Below are 19583 nucleotides of genomic sequence, written 5' to 3' on the forward strand. Positions count from 1 at the left end.
AACAATTAAGTAATAAATATTTATTATATTTATATTAATATATATTTATTTTCTCTCAATATATTATTAGGAATTATTATTTTTATCATTCTTTATTTATTTATTTTCATTCTTTTTATGGTAAGAAAGATATTAATATTTTTAAAATCACCTATCTATTTTTTAAGAATAATTTTACTATTTTAAAATTAATATCAATTCAATTTCAATTTTATATTAATTGTAGAAAATTTCTATAATTATTATTTTTTTCAACATAATCAATTTGTTTTTGAATATTAAGATAGTTGTGTCGTTTTATTCTAATATACTAATTTTATTTTAAAAGGATGGATTTGTTTAATTATTTCAAAACGGGTTGTGTAGTTAGTTGTTAACAAATCAGCCAATCAAACAGTTGATTCTTTTAACTTTATTTTCACCTTTATCATCACCATTCCAAATTGTATCAATTCAACAAGCTCTATACTCATCACAAATGTCATTGATTTACTTTACTTTTCACTATGCAACTTGTATAATTGATAATCAATAATCCATCAAAATCAATAACATTTTTCATAATAATAATAATAATAATAATATCTCTTTATCTATTTTAATCTAACTCTATGACTGTTCGATCTCTAATCAATTTATTTGATTTTTATTTCCAACTATTAAATCAATTATAATACAGTCTAAATCATTTTAAAGAGTTATAAAATAATAACTATATTTAAAAAAATGTTTCATTTTTACCATAAATTAAAGTTATACGGATTATGGATATGATATCATATCAAAAGAAACAATTGTTTTGTTTTTTTTTTTTTCTGTTTTTTTGTGGTTGTTGTGATAAACAAAATATCTATTTAAATAACACTCAAACACACCACAATTAAACAAAACACATATAACAACTATAAAACATATATAAACACAACACATTATTTTTTAAATAGTCACCGATTTTTCTCATTGTTTTTGATTTTTTCCTATATATTTATTTTAAAATTTGATTCTGTTTGTTTTTTTCTTATATGGTGGTGTGGGGTTGTTGAATGGGAATGATGATAACATGTCTACCAGATAGATATAAAGATAGTCATTTCCCAATGGATTTTATCAATCTCTAAGAGCAACAACCATTTTAAATGCTACTACTTCTTTTTCTTATTTATATAAATCATATAATAATATATTACAGTGTTTAAGAAATAGTTATCTATAATGTTTTTATTTTAATTTTGAGTGTGTGCTTTGTGTGGTTGTATACAAATTTTCCAATTTAGTGGGTTAGATGAATAGGAATATTCGTTCTTGATGGTAGAGACATACATGTCTGCATTGTATTTTTCTCTACAATAAGTCAAACTCACTAAAACACTTTGATACTCACTAACTTGGTTATGTTATTTTCACATTGTTATTGTTTTATTTTTTTCAAATGACATATTACAGCTGACTTAGTACTAGGTGTTTCTGGTAACATTCCAAAATTTATTTCTGTTTGGTTTTGGTTTTTTTTTCTTGACAATCTTTTTATTCTACTATTATGAAGACAAAGAGACGCCCACACAACACAAGTAACAACCACATATCTCTATATAGATAACCCTAATTGAATGCCCCGAAACATAATCCACCCAACATCACCTATGAATTTTAATTTAAAAATATCATCCCTATTTCTTCCTGACTTTTAAAATCGACTATTTGACATCGCCACCTCATATCCAATTTTTATCGCCAATACTTTCGTTCTTTCTTATTTGTTGTGTCCATTATTCTTTCCAACTAAACCTTTAATTCAATTCTATAGATATCCTTAATAATAGTAATAACACAGTTTTTAGTTTCCCTCATATCTCAAAGAAATTACAATACCAATTGCAACTTTGAATCAAATCAAGATATTGTACGCCTTGTTTTTTTATAATATTTATTTTCTTTCACATCCAAAGGTAATATTCATTTTATTGTACAAGCATGTTTTTTTTGATTTTGTTACTTTGTTCAATATAAAAGTAATTCTATTTGTTTAATAATTATTAATAGTTGTTATTTTTTTTTAAAAAACAATAATTTTCACATTGACATTCAACAATTTATAACTTTTTTATTGTTATAATCCTATCCAATAGTTAGTGTCTACATCATAATAGATTCAGTATTGTACAGCACGTTATATGTTTCAACAACAACAGCAACAGCAACAACAACAATATTTAATTATTTTTTAATTCATTGCTATCATTATTTGGTATATTTTGGTATATATTATTATTTTATTTTTATAATTTGTAATATCATAATAATATAACATAATTTTATTTATTTATTTATTTGTTTTGTTTATTTTTGCTTTTTAATTTAAAATTATTATATTTTAAAGTGCCACCAAGCTCTTTAACATCTATAAACAAATCCATTGAATTCAATTGTTGTTTGTTAGTCATTTTCTAATTTACTCTCCGAATTATTAGGTATACATTTAAATATTTTAGATTGCCAACAGTAATACTTTATATTTTTATTACTTGCTTTATTACCAATAGCTACCTAATGAGTCTAATAGAAGGTGACTCCATCTACAGTTTATTTCCAAACCATGATTTGGGTTTGGATTTCACTTCTGGTCTTGTACCAGACAGTCCTAACAAATTTGGAAATGTAAACACAACTCCAAACACCACTCCACCAATCAACAATAACAATAACAATAATGTCAACAATCAAGTTCAACAGCATACAAATGGTGCTAATATGCAAAATCCATCTGGAATCAACGGAACCTATAATCTCAACAATAAGAAAGCTCCTCCACAATCATCAAATGGATACAATGGAAATACAAATGGTTTTTCACAACATCAACAAGTCCATCAACCACCTCAAATGTCACACCAACAACAACAGCAACAACAACAACAACATCATTTGAAAGACTCTAATCAAGCCATTCAAATTTCTACTCCATTACCACCATATCATCAACAACAGCAACAACATCATAACCTTCAACAACAACATCAACCATCATACTCCCAACATCAACAAATGCAACCTATTCATAATGGTGGTATGGAAGAGCAGATTTATTCTCTTTTCTTAGCCTCTGAAAAGGATAATTCAATGAATATCATTCCAGATTTTAATTGTAGTCCAAATCAATTAAATTTAAATAGTAAGTAATCAAAATAATTTATTTTTATTATTAAATGATACTAATAAAACTTTATTAGTGTACAATGGAGTAAAGCTTGAAGATTCATATTCCAATGGAATTGTTCCAGATTCTTCACTTACCCAAGATAATAATGTTTTAAAGAAAATAGATTTTATAAATGAACCAATGAAACAACATTAGTAAGTTTATTTTTATAAGTTTATAATATATTTTATAAATCTAACTTTAAATCTATTAATTAAATTTAGTTTTGTTCCGGGATCTGCTTATGAAATGCCATTAATTGTACAAAATAATAACAATAATAATCCAAACAACAAAAAGTAAGTGGAAATTTTAATAATCTTTAATTTTATTTACTAAACTTTAATTTAAAACTAACAGTGTAACCAATAATAAAACATCTGCTAAAAGAAAGGAAGACGATAACAAGATTAAAAAGAGAAAGTTTATCACTTCAACACCAGTCAAGAGTGAGAATGGTACAATGTTAATTCCAACTCCAGATGGAAGTGTAAACCCAGAAGAAGAAAAACATATGAAAAGACAAAGAAGGTAAAAATAATATTTAAATTTTATAATTTTATAAAATATTTACATTTTCTTATTATTCTTATAGATTGGTAAAAAACAGAGAAGCTGCTCAACTATTCCGACAAAGACAAAAGGCCTATATTCAAGACCTTGAGAAAAAAGTCCATGACTTAACAACCAACAACAGCGAATTCCGAGCAAGAACAGAGTTGCTTAATTCAGAAAACAAACTAATTCGAGAGCAACTTATGTACCTGAGGAACTTTATCACCCAAGCAGTTTCGTTCACCTTCCCAAAGGGTCCAAATGGTTCGCCAAATGGTAGTCCCAGCAGTATGGAGATGCCACCAGGTCTATCTGCTCCATTGCCACCAGGTATCTTGCCACCTGGTATGATGAATTTACAAAATCCGATGATCATGAGTGCTATTGCCGAAGCAACAAAGAATAGCCAATTTCGTCAGAATATCAATAGTGTAATGTCTATTCCATCTCCACCTTCGCTCAGTATCCAAACACAACAAGTTCCATACATGACACAAAACACTCCACCACAACAAACCATATCACCACCATCAGTTCCCATCAACCAACAATCATCTCCAAATGGTACACCTCAATCCAACTCTCCAAATAATAACAATAACAACAACAACAATAACAATATATCTCCCAAAAGACAAAAGTAATAATTATATTTATATTTAAAATAATAAAATTATTTATAAGTAAAAAAAAAAAAAAGTAAATCATAATTTAAACATAAATTTTTATCTTTTGACTATCATTTTTATTTATTTAGATAGTTTTCTCTATTTTTATTTTATTTTTATCCTCTTCCTCTTTTTCCTCTTTTGATACTACTTCATCTATTTTTCTCTTTTTATTTTCATTCGACTCGGCATTATCTTCGTTTATAGTTGAACTATCATTATTGTTATTGTTACTAATCGCTTGTTTAGAATTCTCTCCTAAAGCTACTTGTGGTAAAATATCAGTAGTAAGTTTCAACAGCTCTCTATATGCCATGGTTGCATATGATGAAGTCGGTAAATTGAATGATATTCTCAGTGCTCTAAACTTTCCATCTAAAATAACAACAAGATAATAATTGTTAGTGGTTGTTTAGAAACTATTTTTTTAAACAATGATGATTTACATACTTGGTTGATCTTGTGGTTCTTCTTTACCATTTAATCTTTCTAAATCGTTAATAGTAAGTGCCTTTGTATAGTCATCGTATCTAAATGTCTTGTATTGTATGTCATTGGCAAAGGAAATGATCTTTCTGTATGAACCTTTGAGGTTGTAGATTCTTGACTTGTTTGTGAAATTCTTTTCGGTGATGTTGTCTTCGGCAATGACCTGTTTGTAAAGCTCTCCAATCTTGTTAAGTGGATAGAGTACATCGTTTCCAAACATTGGTAATACTACTTGTGAAATATTGTAACGACCAGCTTTTACATCCTCCTCAGTGACATGAACAATATGGAAATCACTATCGTCATCGTCTGGAACCTCTTCGTCTTGAGCGTCCTCCAATACATTTGATTCTCCTTCGTTGTTGTTATTGTTTGCTTCATTGTCATCTTTTGCTTTCTTGTCGATGTCGACAGCAACGAGATCACCTACAACCGGTAATTCGTGTCCGTACAACTTGATTCTCTCGCTAGTCATTCTATTCCAAATATAACTCTGATAGCTGTGTGGGTACAACATTCTAAGGGTTCTTGGCAAGTTGTCGAATGCATTCATGAAACCTCTTGGATCTCTGATCAGACCCTTGCAAATGGCAATCTCTGAAGTCATATACTTGGGAAGCGATCTCATCAGTGCCTTGACATCACCAGAATCCTTGTATTTCTGTCTTGCCACTCTGAGTTCCTCTTTCTCACCTTCACGTGGGTACAACATCAACTTGATAACCTCCTCCCATTCACCTCGAATGATTGACTTTCCAATTTGATGGGTACTGACCGATCCCGTTCCGAAACGCTGCAATCCATAGTAGTTAATGAAACCTGTCTTTTTGAATTGCTCCACCGATGACTCTACCAATTGGTCGTCGGCAGAGATATCACGGATTACGATTGTGAAACGATTGCCACTCAAGTCACCGAGTTGCAGATGCTTATCGACATACTTAAAGTCACCACCGACTTTCATACCGTAGAGTCTGCTGTTGACACCCAACAATCTCTTGTGATTCATCTTGAATGCCGTCACCGATTGAGTGGTCACACCTCTCTTGTCTTTGGTTCCGGCCATCGAAAAGATTCTCTGATTGACCTTTAGCTGTTTAGAAATGATATTGAAAGCATCCATCGATTCTTTGTTCTCTTTGAACAAAACAAATTGTAAATACTTGGGTCTACCTGCTGGCCATGCATCTCTATTATCTCCACGACTACCACGACTTTTGTTTTTTAAAAAAAAAAGGTAAATAAAAAAATAGTAAGTAAATAAGATCTACATTTGAAATGTTTAGATAGCTCTATAATTCATAGTAATAATAAATAACATACGATGATGAAAGTACTTTAACACATGAATTCTCTGTCTCTGATATCATTCTGAAACTATGTTTGATTAAAAGATGTAGAGATGTTCTCTTTTCCTTATCTTGTATCAAATCGAACAAGAACTTTGATTTCGGATTGCTCTTTGATGTCACGTTGACAAACTCTAAGAATTTCGTTGCTTGTTCATTTCCTACAATATCTTCCAAATCCTTTACTACTTTCTCTGAGATTGTTGGTTGCTCTACAACCTCTGTTTCAGGTTTAGTTTCCTCTTGTACCTTTGGTTTTTCTGGTTCTTTTTCTTCTGTCTTTATATTAATTTAAAAAATAAAAAAAAGATAAATAAAAAAGTTCTATAACTATTATAATGATTAAGACAACATACAGGCTCAGTATCGGTAATTGAATTCAATGTTATAACATTTCCATTGATATCTATTTCATTTACTATGAAATCATCGTAACGTTGCTTTAAAATACCTGTCCAAGGTGCACTTGTACCCAAGAAACACTCTATTCCAACAGATTTTTCTGTTCTATTATTTATTGGATTACGTTGTGGTGGTGTTGGTATGCTAGTTGTTGTACTATCAGTACTGGTTGTTGTTGTAGTTATTTGTTGTTGTTCTCCAACATCTTCCATCTTTATATTCTCATCCGATGACGACATGATTGGAAAAAAGACTGATCTCAACGAATCAAATTTTAGATAAATTTAGAAAAAAACGATACGAAAAAAAAAAGAAATTTAATTTAATTTTAAATCTGACTGATTTATTTAGAAAATACAAATTGGCTAACTAACATTTAAAATGATACAGATCCATACATCGCTCTAACATGTTTATCACCAATAAGATATGGTTGTTGTTGTTGCTGTTCAATGGAATATTTGAAATTACCATAGTCCACACCACCAAATGAATATACAAAACTCTCTGCGGCTGATACTCGGTGATACAATAGATAAACACTATCGGCTTTGCCTGTTTTAACGTTTAGTTTAGTTGTTTGTTTGGTTTCAACGTTGAATTTAACTAGACTACCATCTGAACCATGAATGAAGAAATTTCCATTATCGTCATGGCACGCCGACATTGGACAGGAGACGATTGGATGTTTCAACATTAGTTGATTACTTGTCAAATCGAATTCAGCAATTACTTTTTTGAGCAGTGGTACTGAGTATAGTTTACCTTTGTAGAACATCGACGATAGTTGTTGACCGAGTATCTCTTTCGGCATGTAGAGTCTGTCGAATTGAAAGGTCCTTACGTTGAAATAGTCGATTCTATTCATCATTGATCCATTGACCAGATAGATAAGATCTTGGCCATCGTAACACACCGATATAAAGCAATCGGCAAAGTAGTTATCCATGTCTCCAACATGATCGATCGATTTCGATTTCAATGAAAATCTAAACCATTTGTTGCGATAGGGAACACCTCCAAAGATATAAACATATTCACCAACGCTTACCATCGATGAACTTGTCTGGAAGAAATCATAACTAAATTGTAATTCTTCGGTTGTGTTATTTGATGTATTAATAAGTGTTGCTCCATTTGATTGATGTGTTGCCAATATAAAAGATGATTTATTTGTTGATGTTGATGCTGTGGATTGTGGTGATGTTGCTGTTAATATTATTGATTGTTGTATTATGGAATTTAATTGATTGAAATCCGGTTGTTTAATAGATACTTTATAATCAGTATCATTATTGCAATCACTTAGATTATTATTACTATCAGTTGTTAAATGAATATTATATTTATTAATAATATCTAATATGATTGAATTTTGATCATTGTTGTGTTGTGTCAATAGTTCACCAATGTTCAATTGATTTTGATCATGACTGAATAATGATTGACTATTATCTTTGACGAACGATTTTAATGATGAGCTGCATGTAATCGATTTCATAATAGCTATAGTTGAATATTGATCTGTTGTATCTGCTATCACTGATTGATCTTGGTTGTTGTTGCTGCTATCACTATTAATATGTTGATCAACAGTGTTATTATCATTATCGTTATCTAATTTACTATTGATATTAATGATATTCACTAAATATTTCAATTGATTCATATTATTATCGACCAGATTGATTATCGCATCTTTATTATTGATGATATCTTTCTTTAGTTTATGCTCTTCAACAATAAGATATTGGTGGAGCTGTTCAAAGTGCTGTTTGATCTCATTCTCGGTTGTAGTTAATGATTGATATTTGTCACTCGATGACTTTAGAGTACTCCAAAGTGATGTTATTTTCTCTCTGAATACAGTGTTACTTATGATAGTACTATCATCTATATCATCAGACTGATCACCACTCTGATCTTTAATATTATGATCCGAATTACTGTCACTCACAACATCTAAAAGATTATGACTTAACGATTGTCTGATACTATCTATATGATCATGGTAATCTAAATGATCTTGATTTGCTCTGTTGTGAATGATAATACATTTTGGACACATCAAACTATTACATTTAAAACAAAAATACTCATGTGATCTTTGATGTTGAGCACATTTGACTGTCATTTTTTAAAACAATTTATTTAATTCTGTTGTTACAATTAATTTGATTTTAATAATAAATATAGAAATTGTTCAAAAGTCCATTGTGAATCTTTCAAGCAAAAAAAATATCTTGTTTTTTTTTTTTTTGAGGCAATTCGTGAAGTGATTTGTATACAAATTTTAAGTTTATTTAGATGTATTTGTTGGTTTAATATCTGTTTGTTTTTCTTTATCAAATTGAAAAAAGGTTGTTGGTTGATTTGCTGTAAAAAGTGTTTATTCGTTTTTCAGCTTTTTTGCATCTCTCTCCGGTGAATCAGAATTTGATTCAATCAGTTCAGATTTTTGTTCTACCTCCAGTTCTCTCTTTTTATCTATGGTTTTTGTTAATGGCTTTGGTGATGGGATGATCGATACATCCTCCAATTTAATATCACTGCTGCTATTGTTGTTGTTATTGTAGTTGTTGTTGTTGTTATTGATGGTATTGTTAATGGTTGTTGAAGATGACGAGAGCGACACTGGTGGTGAAGGTGTTTTATTAATGCCATTGGTATCATCTAATTTAGGAGAACCATTGCATTTAACATGAACGATTTTATTGATCTTTTCATTCAGCTCCACTGCACGATACATCCACTCCTCGTTTGACTCATCCCAGAACTTATCAAACTTTTCTCTACAGATTGGACAATTCGGTTGCTCGTCGTCAGCAACCAAATTCGGTAACGGTTTTTGTTCATCTTCTTTCTTGTTTTTGGCATTCAAGAAAGGTAACGCTATTGATTATTATCAAAAAAAAAATAGATTAGAAAAAAAAAAAAAAGAAAGAAATAATATTAATAATAAGTTTAAAATAAAAAAATTAACATTTTTTTTTTAAAGAAAAATTTAAACAACTAAGAGCCTCCATCTTCATAAAGATTACATATATAATGATAATAATCAAATGATAATAAATATTAAAGTCTAACATTGAGATTAAAATAATAATCATTTCTTTTTTTCTTTTTTTTTTTCTTTTTTAATGTAATGTAAAACATCATATATTTGTTGACATTGCTATAATTTAATAGATAGATAGAAAGTCTATGATATTATTATTATTATTGTGAAGATGACGATGATGACGAAGATATGCCAATCGATAACAAGTCAAACGATACAAACGAAACAGAGGAGAATAAACTCGCAAAAGATTCAGCTATTGGTTAAAGTCAAAGATGAATAATAGTAGTAATAGTAATGATATAGAAGATAGTGAAGATAGTGAAGATAGTGAAGATAGTGAAGATGAGGATGAAGAAAGTGAAGAAGAAAGTGAAAAAGATGACGGAGGAGATAGATGATGATGATGGATGTTGAATAAAATAAAAAAAAAGGTTAGTAAATAAAAACCTACCTGGTTGTTCGTGATGGATTTCGGTGACTCCACATTCGAATGCGATCCACTCGTCTTCGGTGATGTACCAAGATCTAGACATTGCTTGCTTCTTCTTCTTCTTCTCTTTCTTGTTCACTCTCCAGTGCCAGTCCATGTGTAACTTAAACAACTCATCGTCGTTGAATCTCAATGCACATGTTTTGCACTGTAGCGGAAGAGCATCATACAAATCCACGGCTGGATTAAATGGCTCACTGGTTTGTCGGTTTGTCGAGAGTAGTCGTATAATTTTGTGGTGGTTGTGTTGGTGGTGGTTACGCAATATCATCGTGTGAATTGATTGTCAAGTCGCGCATAGAGAGACATTGACAAACAAACAGAGTAAGATCACCCCGCAGAACAGAAAGAAGCATTCATTAATAAATAAATTTATTATAAAGTAACATTGTTGCAACAACAATATTATTGATTCAAAATAAATGAAAAAAGTTGAACATCAATAATTAAATGCCGATTGTATATGGAATTTGGTGTTAAAGAAAAAAGGAAAGGATTCAGTCGGTTAGCTATAATTGTTTCTATATATACTTTGGTTAGTGATTAAATATAATAGTTAATAATTACCTTGTTGTGTTGTCATCCTTGCTGGTAGAATCGTCGGATGGTTTTGAGTTGGTAGCATTGTTGTTGTTGATGATGTTGTTGCTAACGTTTCCAATTGGAAGAGGGCTATTGGATGCTTGAATTGAGATACCAGTGATATTGGTAAACTTTTGCTTGAGGAAGGCATAATTTGCTTGATTGTAGGAACCACGGTACAAGGTATTCTCCAGTTCGGTCAACAGTGCTTTCACTTGATCATTCTCCGGTTCTGATGCAAGGATGGTACCACATTGTTCAATAATCTTGTACAATTGCGATTGTTCCTGTTGGATTTGAGAATGCTCCTCTTGAGCATTGGGGTTATTCGATTGTTGTTGTTGTTGTTGCTGTGGTTGTGGTTGTTGTTGTCCTCCTTGTTGAAAGGTGTTGGTAATATTATTATTATTGTTATTATTGTTGGGATTGACCTCACCCAAACCATTCATAAACAAGTTGGAAGCATTCATATTATTGAAATATGAATAGTTTCCAGCGTTGTTTTGGTTCCACTGCTGCTGTTGTTGTTGATTCATATTGGTTTGATTTGGTACTGAACCACTGGTATTAAGATTGAAACTTTGAATCATATTATTAAAATTATTGTAATTTTGATTATTATTCACACCGGCAGGGAACATATTGTTAAGGCTATAGTTATTCATTCCCACATTATTATTATTATAGTTATTATTAAATTGTTGTTGTTGTTGGCTATTCATCATTCCATTATTCATTATATTCATATTATTATTTGATGTCATCATATTGTTGTTTTGTTGATTTAGTTGATTATTAAACTGACCATTCAAGTAATTAGGAGCACTTCCTTTATTGACCCTGGGATCTTGTACCTGTTGTTGCATATCATAGTTATATATATTGGGATAGTTATTTTGGGTAAGTAATCCTGACCATTGATCATAAATATTTATTCCTACGTTAAGTTTATTTTGTGATTGTTGTTGTTGTTGAGTCCATAGTTGTTGTTGTTGTTGTTGTTGTTGCAGCATTCGTTGTTGTTGCTGTTGTTGTTGTAATAATTGTTGTTGTTGTTGGGATGATATCTGTTGTTGAGATGGTTGTTGTTGTTGTTGTGATGGTGGTTGTTTTTGTGGATGTGGCTGTGGTTGTTGCGATCCGGTTGGTGATGGAATTGTTGGTCTGGATGATGATGATGATGATGAGGATGGCTTCTGTGGATGACCAGTCTTTTGTGGAGGTTTCACTTGTTGTTTCTTGAGAATCGCAATTCTGGCCATCTCTTCGACACCGCAGCGCTGTTGGATCTTCTCTAACAATACAGGGTCAAAGTAACCGGTCCAAGTATTGTAAAGATTGAATAGAGACGTCTTGATGGTGTCGTCGACCGCTTCGAAGCTGGCACAATAGGTATTTACAATGTCGCGGGCAAACAACTGCTTGTAGATCTTACCGACATTCTTGATGATCGAGTCCATCAGATACAAAACAGCAAGTCTTTGTTTTGGATTTACGCTCTAATAATAATAAATTTATTTGCAAAAGAAAATAAAATAAAAATAATAATCATAATCATATTGTTAGATTTGCGTAAATAAATAATTTAGAATTAGAGAAATTAAAAAAAAAAAACGATTTTGAATTTATTTTTATGTATTCTTTTTTGAGGTTTGTGTGTGTGTGTGTGCGGTGACGTGATTGAGTAATAATAATAATAATATTGATATTTGATAACATACCTTTCTAATTCTATCTTCAATGAGTGCTGATATCTCTTTGGCAGCTACGATGTTATCTTGTGCAAAGTGCATCAGTTTATTAATGATAATAGCATCGTTATAGGTAAGATCCTTCAGACGATATGTAAATTCTTGTGCTATATCGTGAATTGGTCTGCCATTTGAATCTTCCGATACTTGTTGTTGTTGTTGTTTTGTAGTCATTGATGTATACTCTGGATATGTTGATATTATATTATTATTTATACTGTTATTGTTCTTATTATTACTATTGTTATTCAAAGTATTTGGTGAAGGTGATACTTGAGGAGATAACATGTTACTTTAAAATTTATAATATATAAAGATAGATAGATAAATAAATAAAGAAAAAAAAAGGTTGTTGTATTGATGTTATTAATAGTAATACTGTCTTACTGCTTGAACCAAATGACCAAATTTGTGCGTGACAGGTCTCTCTACGTTGAAGTAATGCTCAGCTATTATTAACTTTGTTGTTTGTGGAAGTATCAATAATTGTAACACTTGGCAATGAATATTTACTATGAGATAAATTGAATTGAATTGAATTGAATTGATTAGATTAGTTGATTGAAATTCAAGAAGTCTAAACAAAAAAGAAAAGGTATTTCGATCTGTTTGTATGTATTTATTTTATCTATAAAATAAAAATAAGAATACCGTTAATATATATATATTTAATAGTTAATTAAAATAACAAACAAACATACTTTACTTTGAAATTTTCAAACAAAAATAAATAAAATAAAAAAACAGCAGCTATCTATCTATCAAAAAAAAAAAAGTGTTCTTTAACTTAACTAAAGACTATGAAAAAAAAAAAACCAGAGTTATTATTCTAAAAAAAAAAATTAATTTTTTTTTTTTGTTTTTTGAATTCAGCAGATTTGTGTGTTGGTGTTATCACACAAAAAATTATTATTAGTATTAATAATAATAAAAATCTTGATCTTTTATCTTTTATAAGAATATATGATCATAAATTTGAATTCATTAAGAATGTTATAATATATTATATTATATTATTTTATTTTTTTTGAATAAAATTTGTTAATTTTTCTGTTGTTGTTCTGATACATTGGTTGTTCAAAAAAAAAAATTAATCATTTTTTGGAAAATGGATGAGTAAATAAAAATAATATATAACCATCATGATGATTTAGAGATTCTATTTGATTATTGACATGATATATTATTACTATATTACTATATTATTGTAGTTACAAATCTATAAATGAAATAGTTATATCGAAAGCCAATAAATTCAATGTCATAGGTGTGTTGGATAAGTTGGAGGAACTTAGACCAATGTCTGGTGAATACTGCCAAAAGTTCTTGATCTATGACAGTGAGCAATCAAAGATGAACGTTAGCATATTCTTCAAAGATCAATCGTGTTTACAATACTTTGAGATTGGTAATATCTTGGTTTGTTCAGGTTTACGTGTAAGTAGTGTAGTTACTCGTTTATTCGTTTTTTAAACATTCATTTTATTGATTGATCTCATTTATTAATAAATCATAGAGATCCACCTATAATGATCAGGTCAATGGAAAAGCCAATATCTATGATACGGACTTTAGATGCTATGTCTTTGTCAATGGTGAACCTCTACATCCTATCGACTTGAAAACACTCGAGAGAGCAACCATCTTTAAGATGACAGATAAGATAAGAGCTAGCATTATTTCATTTGAGAATAAAGGTTATTTTCAGTCAGCTACAGCAACATCATCAACATCAACATCAACAACAACAACAACAAATAATAATAATAATAATAATAATAATCAAATAAAGTTATTGAATATAAATAAGAAAAGAAAATTAGATAATAATGATAGTAGTGATAATAATAATAATAATAATAATAATAATAATAATAATGATAATAATAATAATGTTGTTAATAGTTTTACTGGTAAAGTAGTTGGTATAGATGATATAAAAGATATTGAAAAAGATTCATGGGTGAATATAATTGCAAAGGTAGTGGAGAGATGTTCATCGGCAAATCAAAAGTGTATAATGTTAAAGTTGTGGGATGGCACTGGACAAGCTATTTTCGATCCAAAGGACAGAGTTGTCAAATCACATACAACTATCACTATGAATGTATGGTTTGATTATTTCAGTCATATCGAATCACTTTCAACAGATACATGGGCATTGTTTATAAAGGTAAGAGTTCATTGGTACCAACAAAAAGAATTGAAATATGGAACAAATTCAAGGATTAACATCTTATCACCAGATGATCCAAGAGTTAAACGGTTATTACGGTAAAGTACTATGAATAACAACAATAGCAACAACAGCAATACAAATAACAAACACTAATAACATTTAAAATACTACTACTACTACTACTACTACAGTCAACATAAAGAGAAAGTAGATCAATTAACAAATATTAAAGATGTTACAGTAAAGAGCGAGTATCAAGATGATAACAACAACAACAACAATGAATTAAATGAATCGGAAATACCAAGTATTTCAACTAGTAAGTAGTAGTATCCTTTATTTAAACAGACTTAAACTTATTTATCAGTCATATTAACCTGTGATTTGTAACTAGTTGTAGATTTTAAAACTGCAGTTTTCACAAAGATAAAAGATATACTTGAATGTAAAGTAAGTTAAAATGTTTTACTTTATCATAATAGAGTTGAAACACTAATGATGAATACAAAATTAACAATAGACACCAAATATATTTGTGACGATGGTTAAACTTCATGAATCTCATCCGAAACTCTCAAGAAAATGGTTACAAGTTTTATGTGAATCTTGTATGACTTTCCAGGATCCCACACCATCAACACTACAAGACTACAGTTGCAAAAAATGTGATACAGATGATAAATTAAAATGGATTTATTGTTTGAATCTGTTGATATCCGATGCAACCGGTGAACTTCCAGTATACCTCTATGGAGATGATGCTGTAAGTTATGAATGACTGCTACATTTATTTTATATTTTTTATTAATTAATCTAAATTATTAACTGTGTTGTTGTTGATATTAGTTATATTTCTTTAGTCAAACCAATTTAGATTCAAAAGATATATTACCATCTTCCTACAAGGGTGCTCTACATATAATTAAGAGTCTTTTAACAAACTATGAAGAGTTTCCAGTCTGTATAAGATCATATGTTACATCAAACAAGATTGTCTATCAAATATTTAAAACAAAATGTATAAATGTTAAATAATCATAATAATAATAATAATAAAATTTAGATTTTATTCAATTAATGTGTATGTAATTTTATTCGTTTATTCAGTCTTTTCGATTGATTTGTTTGTTGCTGAAGAAGACGACTGCTTTTTTGATTTCTTGTAGAAACCGAAATAGAATACCGAACCAACAGTAAAGATGGTGAGACCTATAATCCATGGGTATTTAACTTGGGGTGGCATTGGAATGGCCCAGAACATTGCACCTCCGTACTTGACACAGATAAGTACTTCAACACTGATAATAGCAATACAGATCCATGCCATGGTACCGAGTTTCTTGGTTTGCTTATCGGTAATGTATTGATAGTACTCACGAAGACCCGGTGTACCAATCAAACACAACAATAACAATCTGTAGATATTGATTGGATTGGGTGGTGGAATCCACAATAATGTCTTTAAGAAGAATGCATTCAATTCAATAACAGAGATCTATAGATAATAATATTATTAGTTAGGATTTCACTTATTTTACTAAAATGAATCATCATCATCATCATTAATTAGTTACATACCAAAACAATAACGAAAAGAATAGAAACGAATCTCTTCCACTCGGAGAAGATCTCCCAATTGTAATCGTCGTATTGCAGTGGTGTGAATTGCTTCAATGCTTTGATAAAGAGAGATCTCTTCTTCTTTGTCTTGTCATTGGCACCAGTCCAATTGTATTCCTTCATCTTCATATAACGAATCGTCAAAACACCCAAAACAATACCGAGTGCATTACAAACAAAGATATCTAAAATGATCTATTGATTATGATTATCAATAAATAGAATAAATTTAAAGTTAGTTTTAACAAATAAATAAATAAATTATTATATGTATGATGATAATTTACATGATCCCACCAACATTCATGGAAATTTGGTAACCAATGTGCAAATGTCAATTCTAAAATTTCAAAGGTTATACTGAGAGTCCAGCACAAGATTGGATCACGAAGAAGCAAGGTCTTTCCCCACCAACCAAATAGATGAGCCCAAATGAATTCATCGTTGACAGTGTCCTTGAGATTCTTAAAGTTTGACTCTGGGTGGTCTGGTGTGTAGAGATCGCAATTCTCTGCATACGATCTCTCTGGTAGTTTCACTCCAAGTTTTGGATCGATATGTTTCATAATCAAACGTGCGTCATCTGCGGTCTAAAGTAATAATAACAACAAAAAATAAATTGGTTAATGATGAGAATTCTCCTTCCAATGTCAATGTTGTTGTTGTTGTTATTGTGTTGCAAAGAATATATTAAACACTTTTACACTTACTTGGAATAACAAGAAAACTAATCCGCATAAATAAATAACACCCATACCCATGACGACACGCCAGAATGCTGGATGTGGACGAACAAAGAGTCCATCTCTCATCTGTAACATTGAAAACAAAAGGAAAGCTGCACATACTCCAAGTAATCCACTGATTTAGAATCAAAAATTAAAATAGAGAGAGTTTTGTTTAATATTACTTGCAAGTGTCAAAGAATTAACTAAAGATTGATGATAGTTACGTTTTAACATTTCCTTCTGATGATTGCTCGTTGTTGAATGCAAAGTATATCGTTACGATACCTGCTACCGCTAGACAGAGTAAAGTATGTGGTTTATAAAAGAAATTCAATGTATCGTATTCCTGTGGAGACAATGTTGTTTTACCATCGCTCAAACGATGTTTTGGTGTTTTCAATTGTTTTTTCTTTGGTGTACTACTATTATTATTTGTCGATGATGCTGATTCATCAACATCATAATGTATTTGTTGTTGTTGTTGTTTTGATTTCATTATTATTTTTATAATAATATTGTTGAATATTATAAATATAAATAATGAAATAAATAAATATCTTTCTTGAATATTATATAAATAATGAAATGTGAATTACGGACTAACTTAACTTCTTTAATTAAAAATAGTTTTTTTATTTTATTTTTTTAAAAAAAATCATTTTTTTTTTTTCAATTATGTGTTTGCATCGTTAATGAATCGTCGACTTTTGTTGTAGGGATTGGAGTTTGTACCACTTGATTAAAAAAAAACGACAAAACAAAACCACACAACACCACATAATTACCTAAATTATTTGATTTTTTTTTTTTTTCCAAAAAAAAAAAGTAAGTAGCTTTTGCATTATAGTTAAAAAAAAAACTATTAATTAGATAGTCATAAATCAAAGTTATAGATTATAATATATGTTAACAAATATTGTTTTTTTTTAGATTTAATTTTTATAATTTTTAATCAAAAAATCTAAAATGATTATATTTCTTAAAAAAAAAGTGGGGTGATCTGTCATCACTTAAATTAAACAATGAAAAAAATGATTTGAAAATTTAAAATCAATGTTTTATATTATTAGATAAGATAAAGATATACTTTAATTACAAAAAATATGGAACCATTTATAAATAAATTTATTGAAAAAATGACAAGCAAATCATTTTATGTAGGTGAACAAAGCAGTTATGATGCTGAGAGATATAGTAATAGACAAGAGACTGGCAGTGTCCAGATGTTAGATCCACTCAATAGATTGAATGGACAGGCAGCCAGTCACAGTGACTACTCACTGATTGAGCAGGATCTTAATAGAATGTCTCTTAATATCATTGATTCCATAACCAATGGCATTCAAGGAAGCGGCGAGTATGCAGGTGGTCCAACTCAGCTAACGCATCCACTACTGAAAAGCATCGGAACCTACTACTTTGAGATGAAGGGTAAACGTATACGACCGACTGTTCTACTGCTACTGGCGCGTGCAATCACCAGTAACGATTGTCCGAGCGAACCTATTTCAGAATCACAGTTGAAGTTGGCTCAGGTTGTGGAGATGCTGCACACGGCAAGTCTGGTTCACGACGATGTAATCGATGGTGCCGATACAAGACGTGAGATGGCATCCGTAAATTGTGCCTATTCCAACAAACTCGCGATTCTCTGTGGTAATTTCCTCACCGCCAGAACCATTGTTTTGCTTTCCACACTGAGAAATCATCATGTCACAGAGCTTGTCTCCAATATCATATCGGATCTAGTCGATGGTGAGTTGATGCAGATCAAGTCGAATTCCACCTCATTCGAAAGCTACATTAGAAAGACCTATCTCAAAACGGCGTCGCTCTTTGCAAACGGCTGTAGATCAATAGCAGTTCTCTCTGGTGCAGACGCAAACATGACAAATATGGCAACTGAATTTGGAAAGAATTTAGGTTTGGCTTTTCAAGTAAGTAACTTGATTAATATAAATATTTGCAAAGCTTACTTACCAAATCAATAGATTATTGATGATTTGCTGGATGTAACAGGATCTTCTGAATCTTTAGGTAAACCGGCATCGGTTGATATGTCACTTGGATTGGCAACAGCACCTGTACTCTTCGCACTCGAAGAATATCCCGATTTGGAAGTACTGATCAATAGAAAGTTTTCTGAAAGTGGTGATGTTGATATAGCTAATCAATTGGTTTTAAAGAGTAATGCCATTGAGAAAACGAAATCACTTGCAATTGAGTATTGCAATAAATCTATTGAATTTTTGATGAAACTACCACAATCACAATCAAGAGATTTACTCATCACTTTAACACAATCTGTAATAACAAGAAATAAATAGTTAATTTTGTAATATAATATTTATTATTTATCTGTAGAAAGTCATTAGATTCGATTTAATTGGTTTAAAATCTACTATATCAATGAGTTTGTTTGTCAAGTGCTCGGTATTGATAATTGGTAAGTGGACTTTCGTTCCATTTTCGTAGAGACGGTATTGGATGTAGAATTTAAGATGTGTTAT

General features: G+C 30.3%; 7 protein-coding genes across 7 annotated transcripts; 3 read left to right on the forward strand and 4 right to left on the reverse strand.

The window, feature by feature from the left end:
* Window positions 1–1320: 1320 nt before the first annotated feature.
* On the forward strand, window positions 1321–4395 carry bzpF (bZIP transcription factor; the record flags this gene model as incomplete). The annotated part of the gene is made up of 6 exons (XM_020578932.1): window positions 1321–1331; window positions 2490–3169; window positions 3228–3351; window positions 3421–3495; window positions 3557–3727; window positions 3792–4395. The coding sequence occupies 6 exons, from the start codon at window positions 1321–1323 to the stop codon at window positions 4393–4395; spliced, it is 1665 nt and encodes a 554-aa protein (XP_020430771.1).
* A 109-nt stretch (window positions 4396–4504) lies between these two features.
* Window positions 4505–6898, reverse strand: pus7 (pseudouridine synthase family protein; the record flags this gene model as incomplete). The annotated part of the gene is made up of 5 exons (XM_020578933.1): window positions 4505–4794; window positions 4870–5384; window positions 5520–6122; window positions 6232–6536; window positions 6614–6898. The coding sequence occupies 5 exons, from the start codon at window positions 6896–6898 to the stop codon at window positions 4505–4507; spliced, it is 1998 nt and encodes a 665-aa protein (XP_020430772.1).
* A 137-nt stretch (window positions 6899–7035) lies between these two features.
* Window positions 7036–8793, reverse strand: PPL_08104 (kelch repeat-containing protein; the record flags this gene model as incomplete). Its single annotated transcript, XM_020578934.1, has 2 exons — window positions 7036–8731; window positions 8756–8793. 2 exons carry the CDS (start codon window positions 8791–8793, stop codon window positions 7036–7038), a joined length of 1734 nt encoding a protein of 577 aa, XP_020430773.1.
* A 255-nt stretch (window positions 8794–9048) lies between these two features.
* pcf11 (CTD-interacting domain-containing protein) lies at window positions 9049–12834 on the reverse strand (the record flags this gene model as incomplete). Its single annotated transcript, XM_020578935.1, has 4 exons — window positions 9049–9551; window positions 10175–10410; window positions 10781–12294; window positions 12517–12834. The coding sequence occupies 4 exons, from the start codon at window positions 12832–12834 to the stop codon at window positions 9049–9051; spliced, it is 2571 nt and encodes an 856-aa protein (XP_020430774.1).
* An 820-nt stretch (window positions 12835–13654) lies between these two features.
* PPL_08106 (uncharacterized protein) lies at window positions 13655–15760 on the forward strand (the record flags this gene model as incomplete). Its single annotated transcript, XM_020578936.1, has 7 exons — window positions 13655–13662; window positions 13758–13983; window positions 14063–14820; window positions 14917–15044; window positions 15120–15175; window positions 15246–15488; window positions 15572–15760. 7 exons carry the CDS (start codon window positions 13655–13657, stop codon window positions 15758–15760), a joined length of 1608 nt encoding a protein of 535 aa, XP_020430775.1.
* Window positions 15761–15824: 64 nt separating this feature from the next.
* Window positions 15825–17569, reverse strand: pssA (phosphatidylserine synthase; the record flags this gene model as incomplete). Its single annotated transcript, XM_020578937.1, has 4 exons — window positions 15825–16220; window positions 16633–16935; window positions 17056–17206; window positions 17298–17569. The coding sequence occupies 4 exons, from the start codon at window positions 17567–17569 to the stop codon at window positions 15825–15827; spliced, it is 1122 nt and encodes a 373-aa protein (XP_020430776.1).
* Window positions 17570–18176: 607 nt separating this feature from the next.
* On the forward strand, window positions 18177–19573 carry PPL_08108 (uncharacterized protein; the record flags this gene model as incomplete). Its single annotated transcript, XM_020578938.1, has 4 exons — window positions 18177–19010; window positions 19065–19379; window positions 19438–19519; window positions 19551–19573. The coding sequence occupies 4 exons, from the start codon at window positions 18177–18179 to the stop codon at window positions 19571–19573; spliced, it is 1254 nt and encodes a 417-aa protein (XP_020430777.1).
* Between the last annotated feature and the right edge of the window lie 10 nt (window positions 19574–19583).

The sequence above is a fragment of the Heterostelium album genome (genome assembly GCF_000004825.1).
Source record: "Heterostelium album PN500 unplaced genomic scaffold PPL_scaffold8, whole genome shotgun sequence".
Taxonomy (NCBI): Eukaryota; Evosea; class Eumycetozoa; order Acytosteliales; family Acytosteliaceae; genus Heterostelium; species Heterostelium album.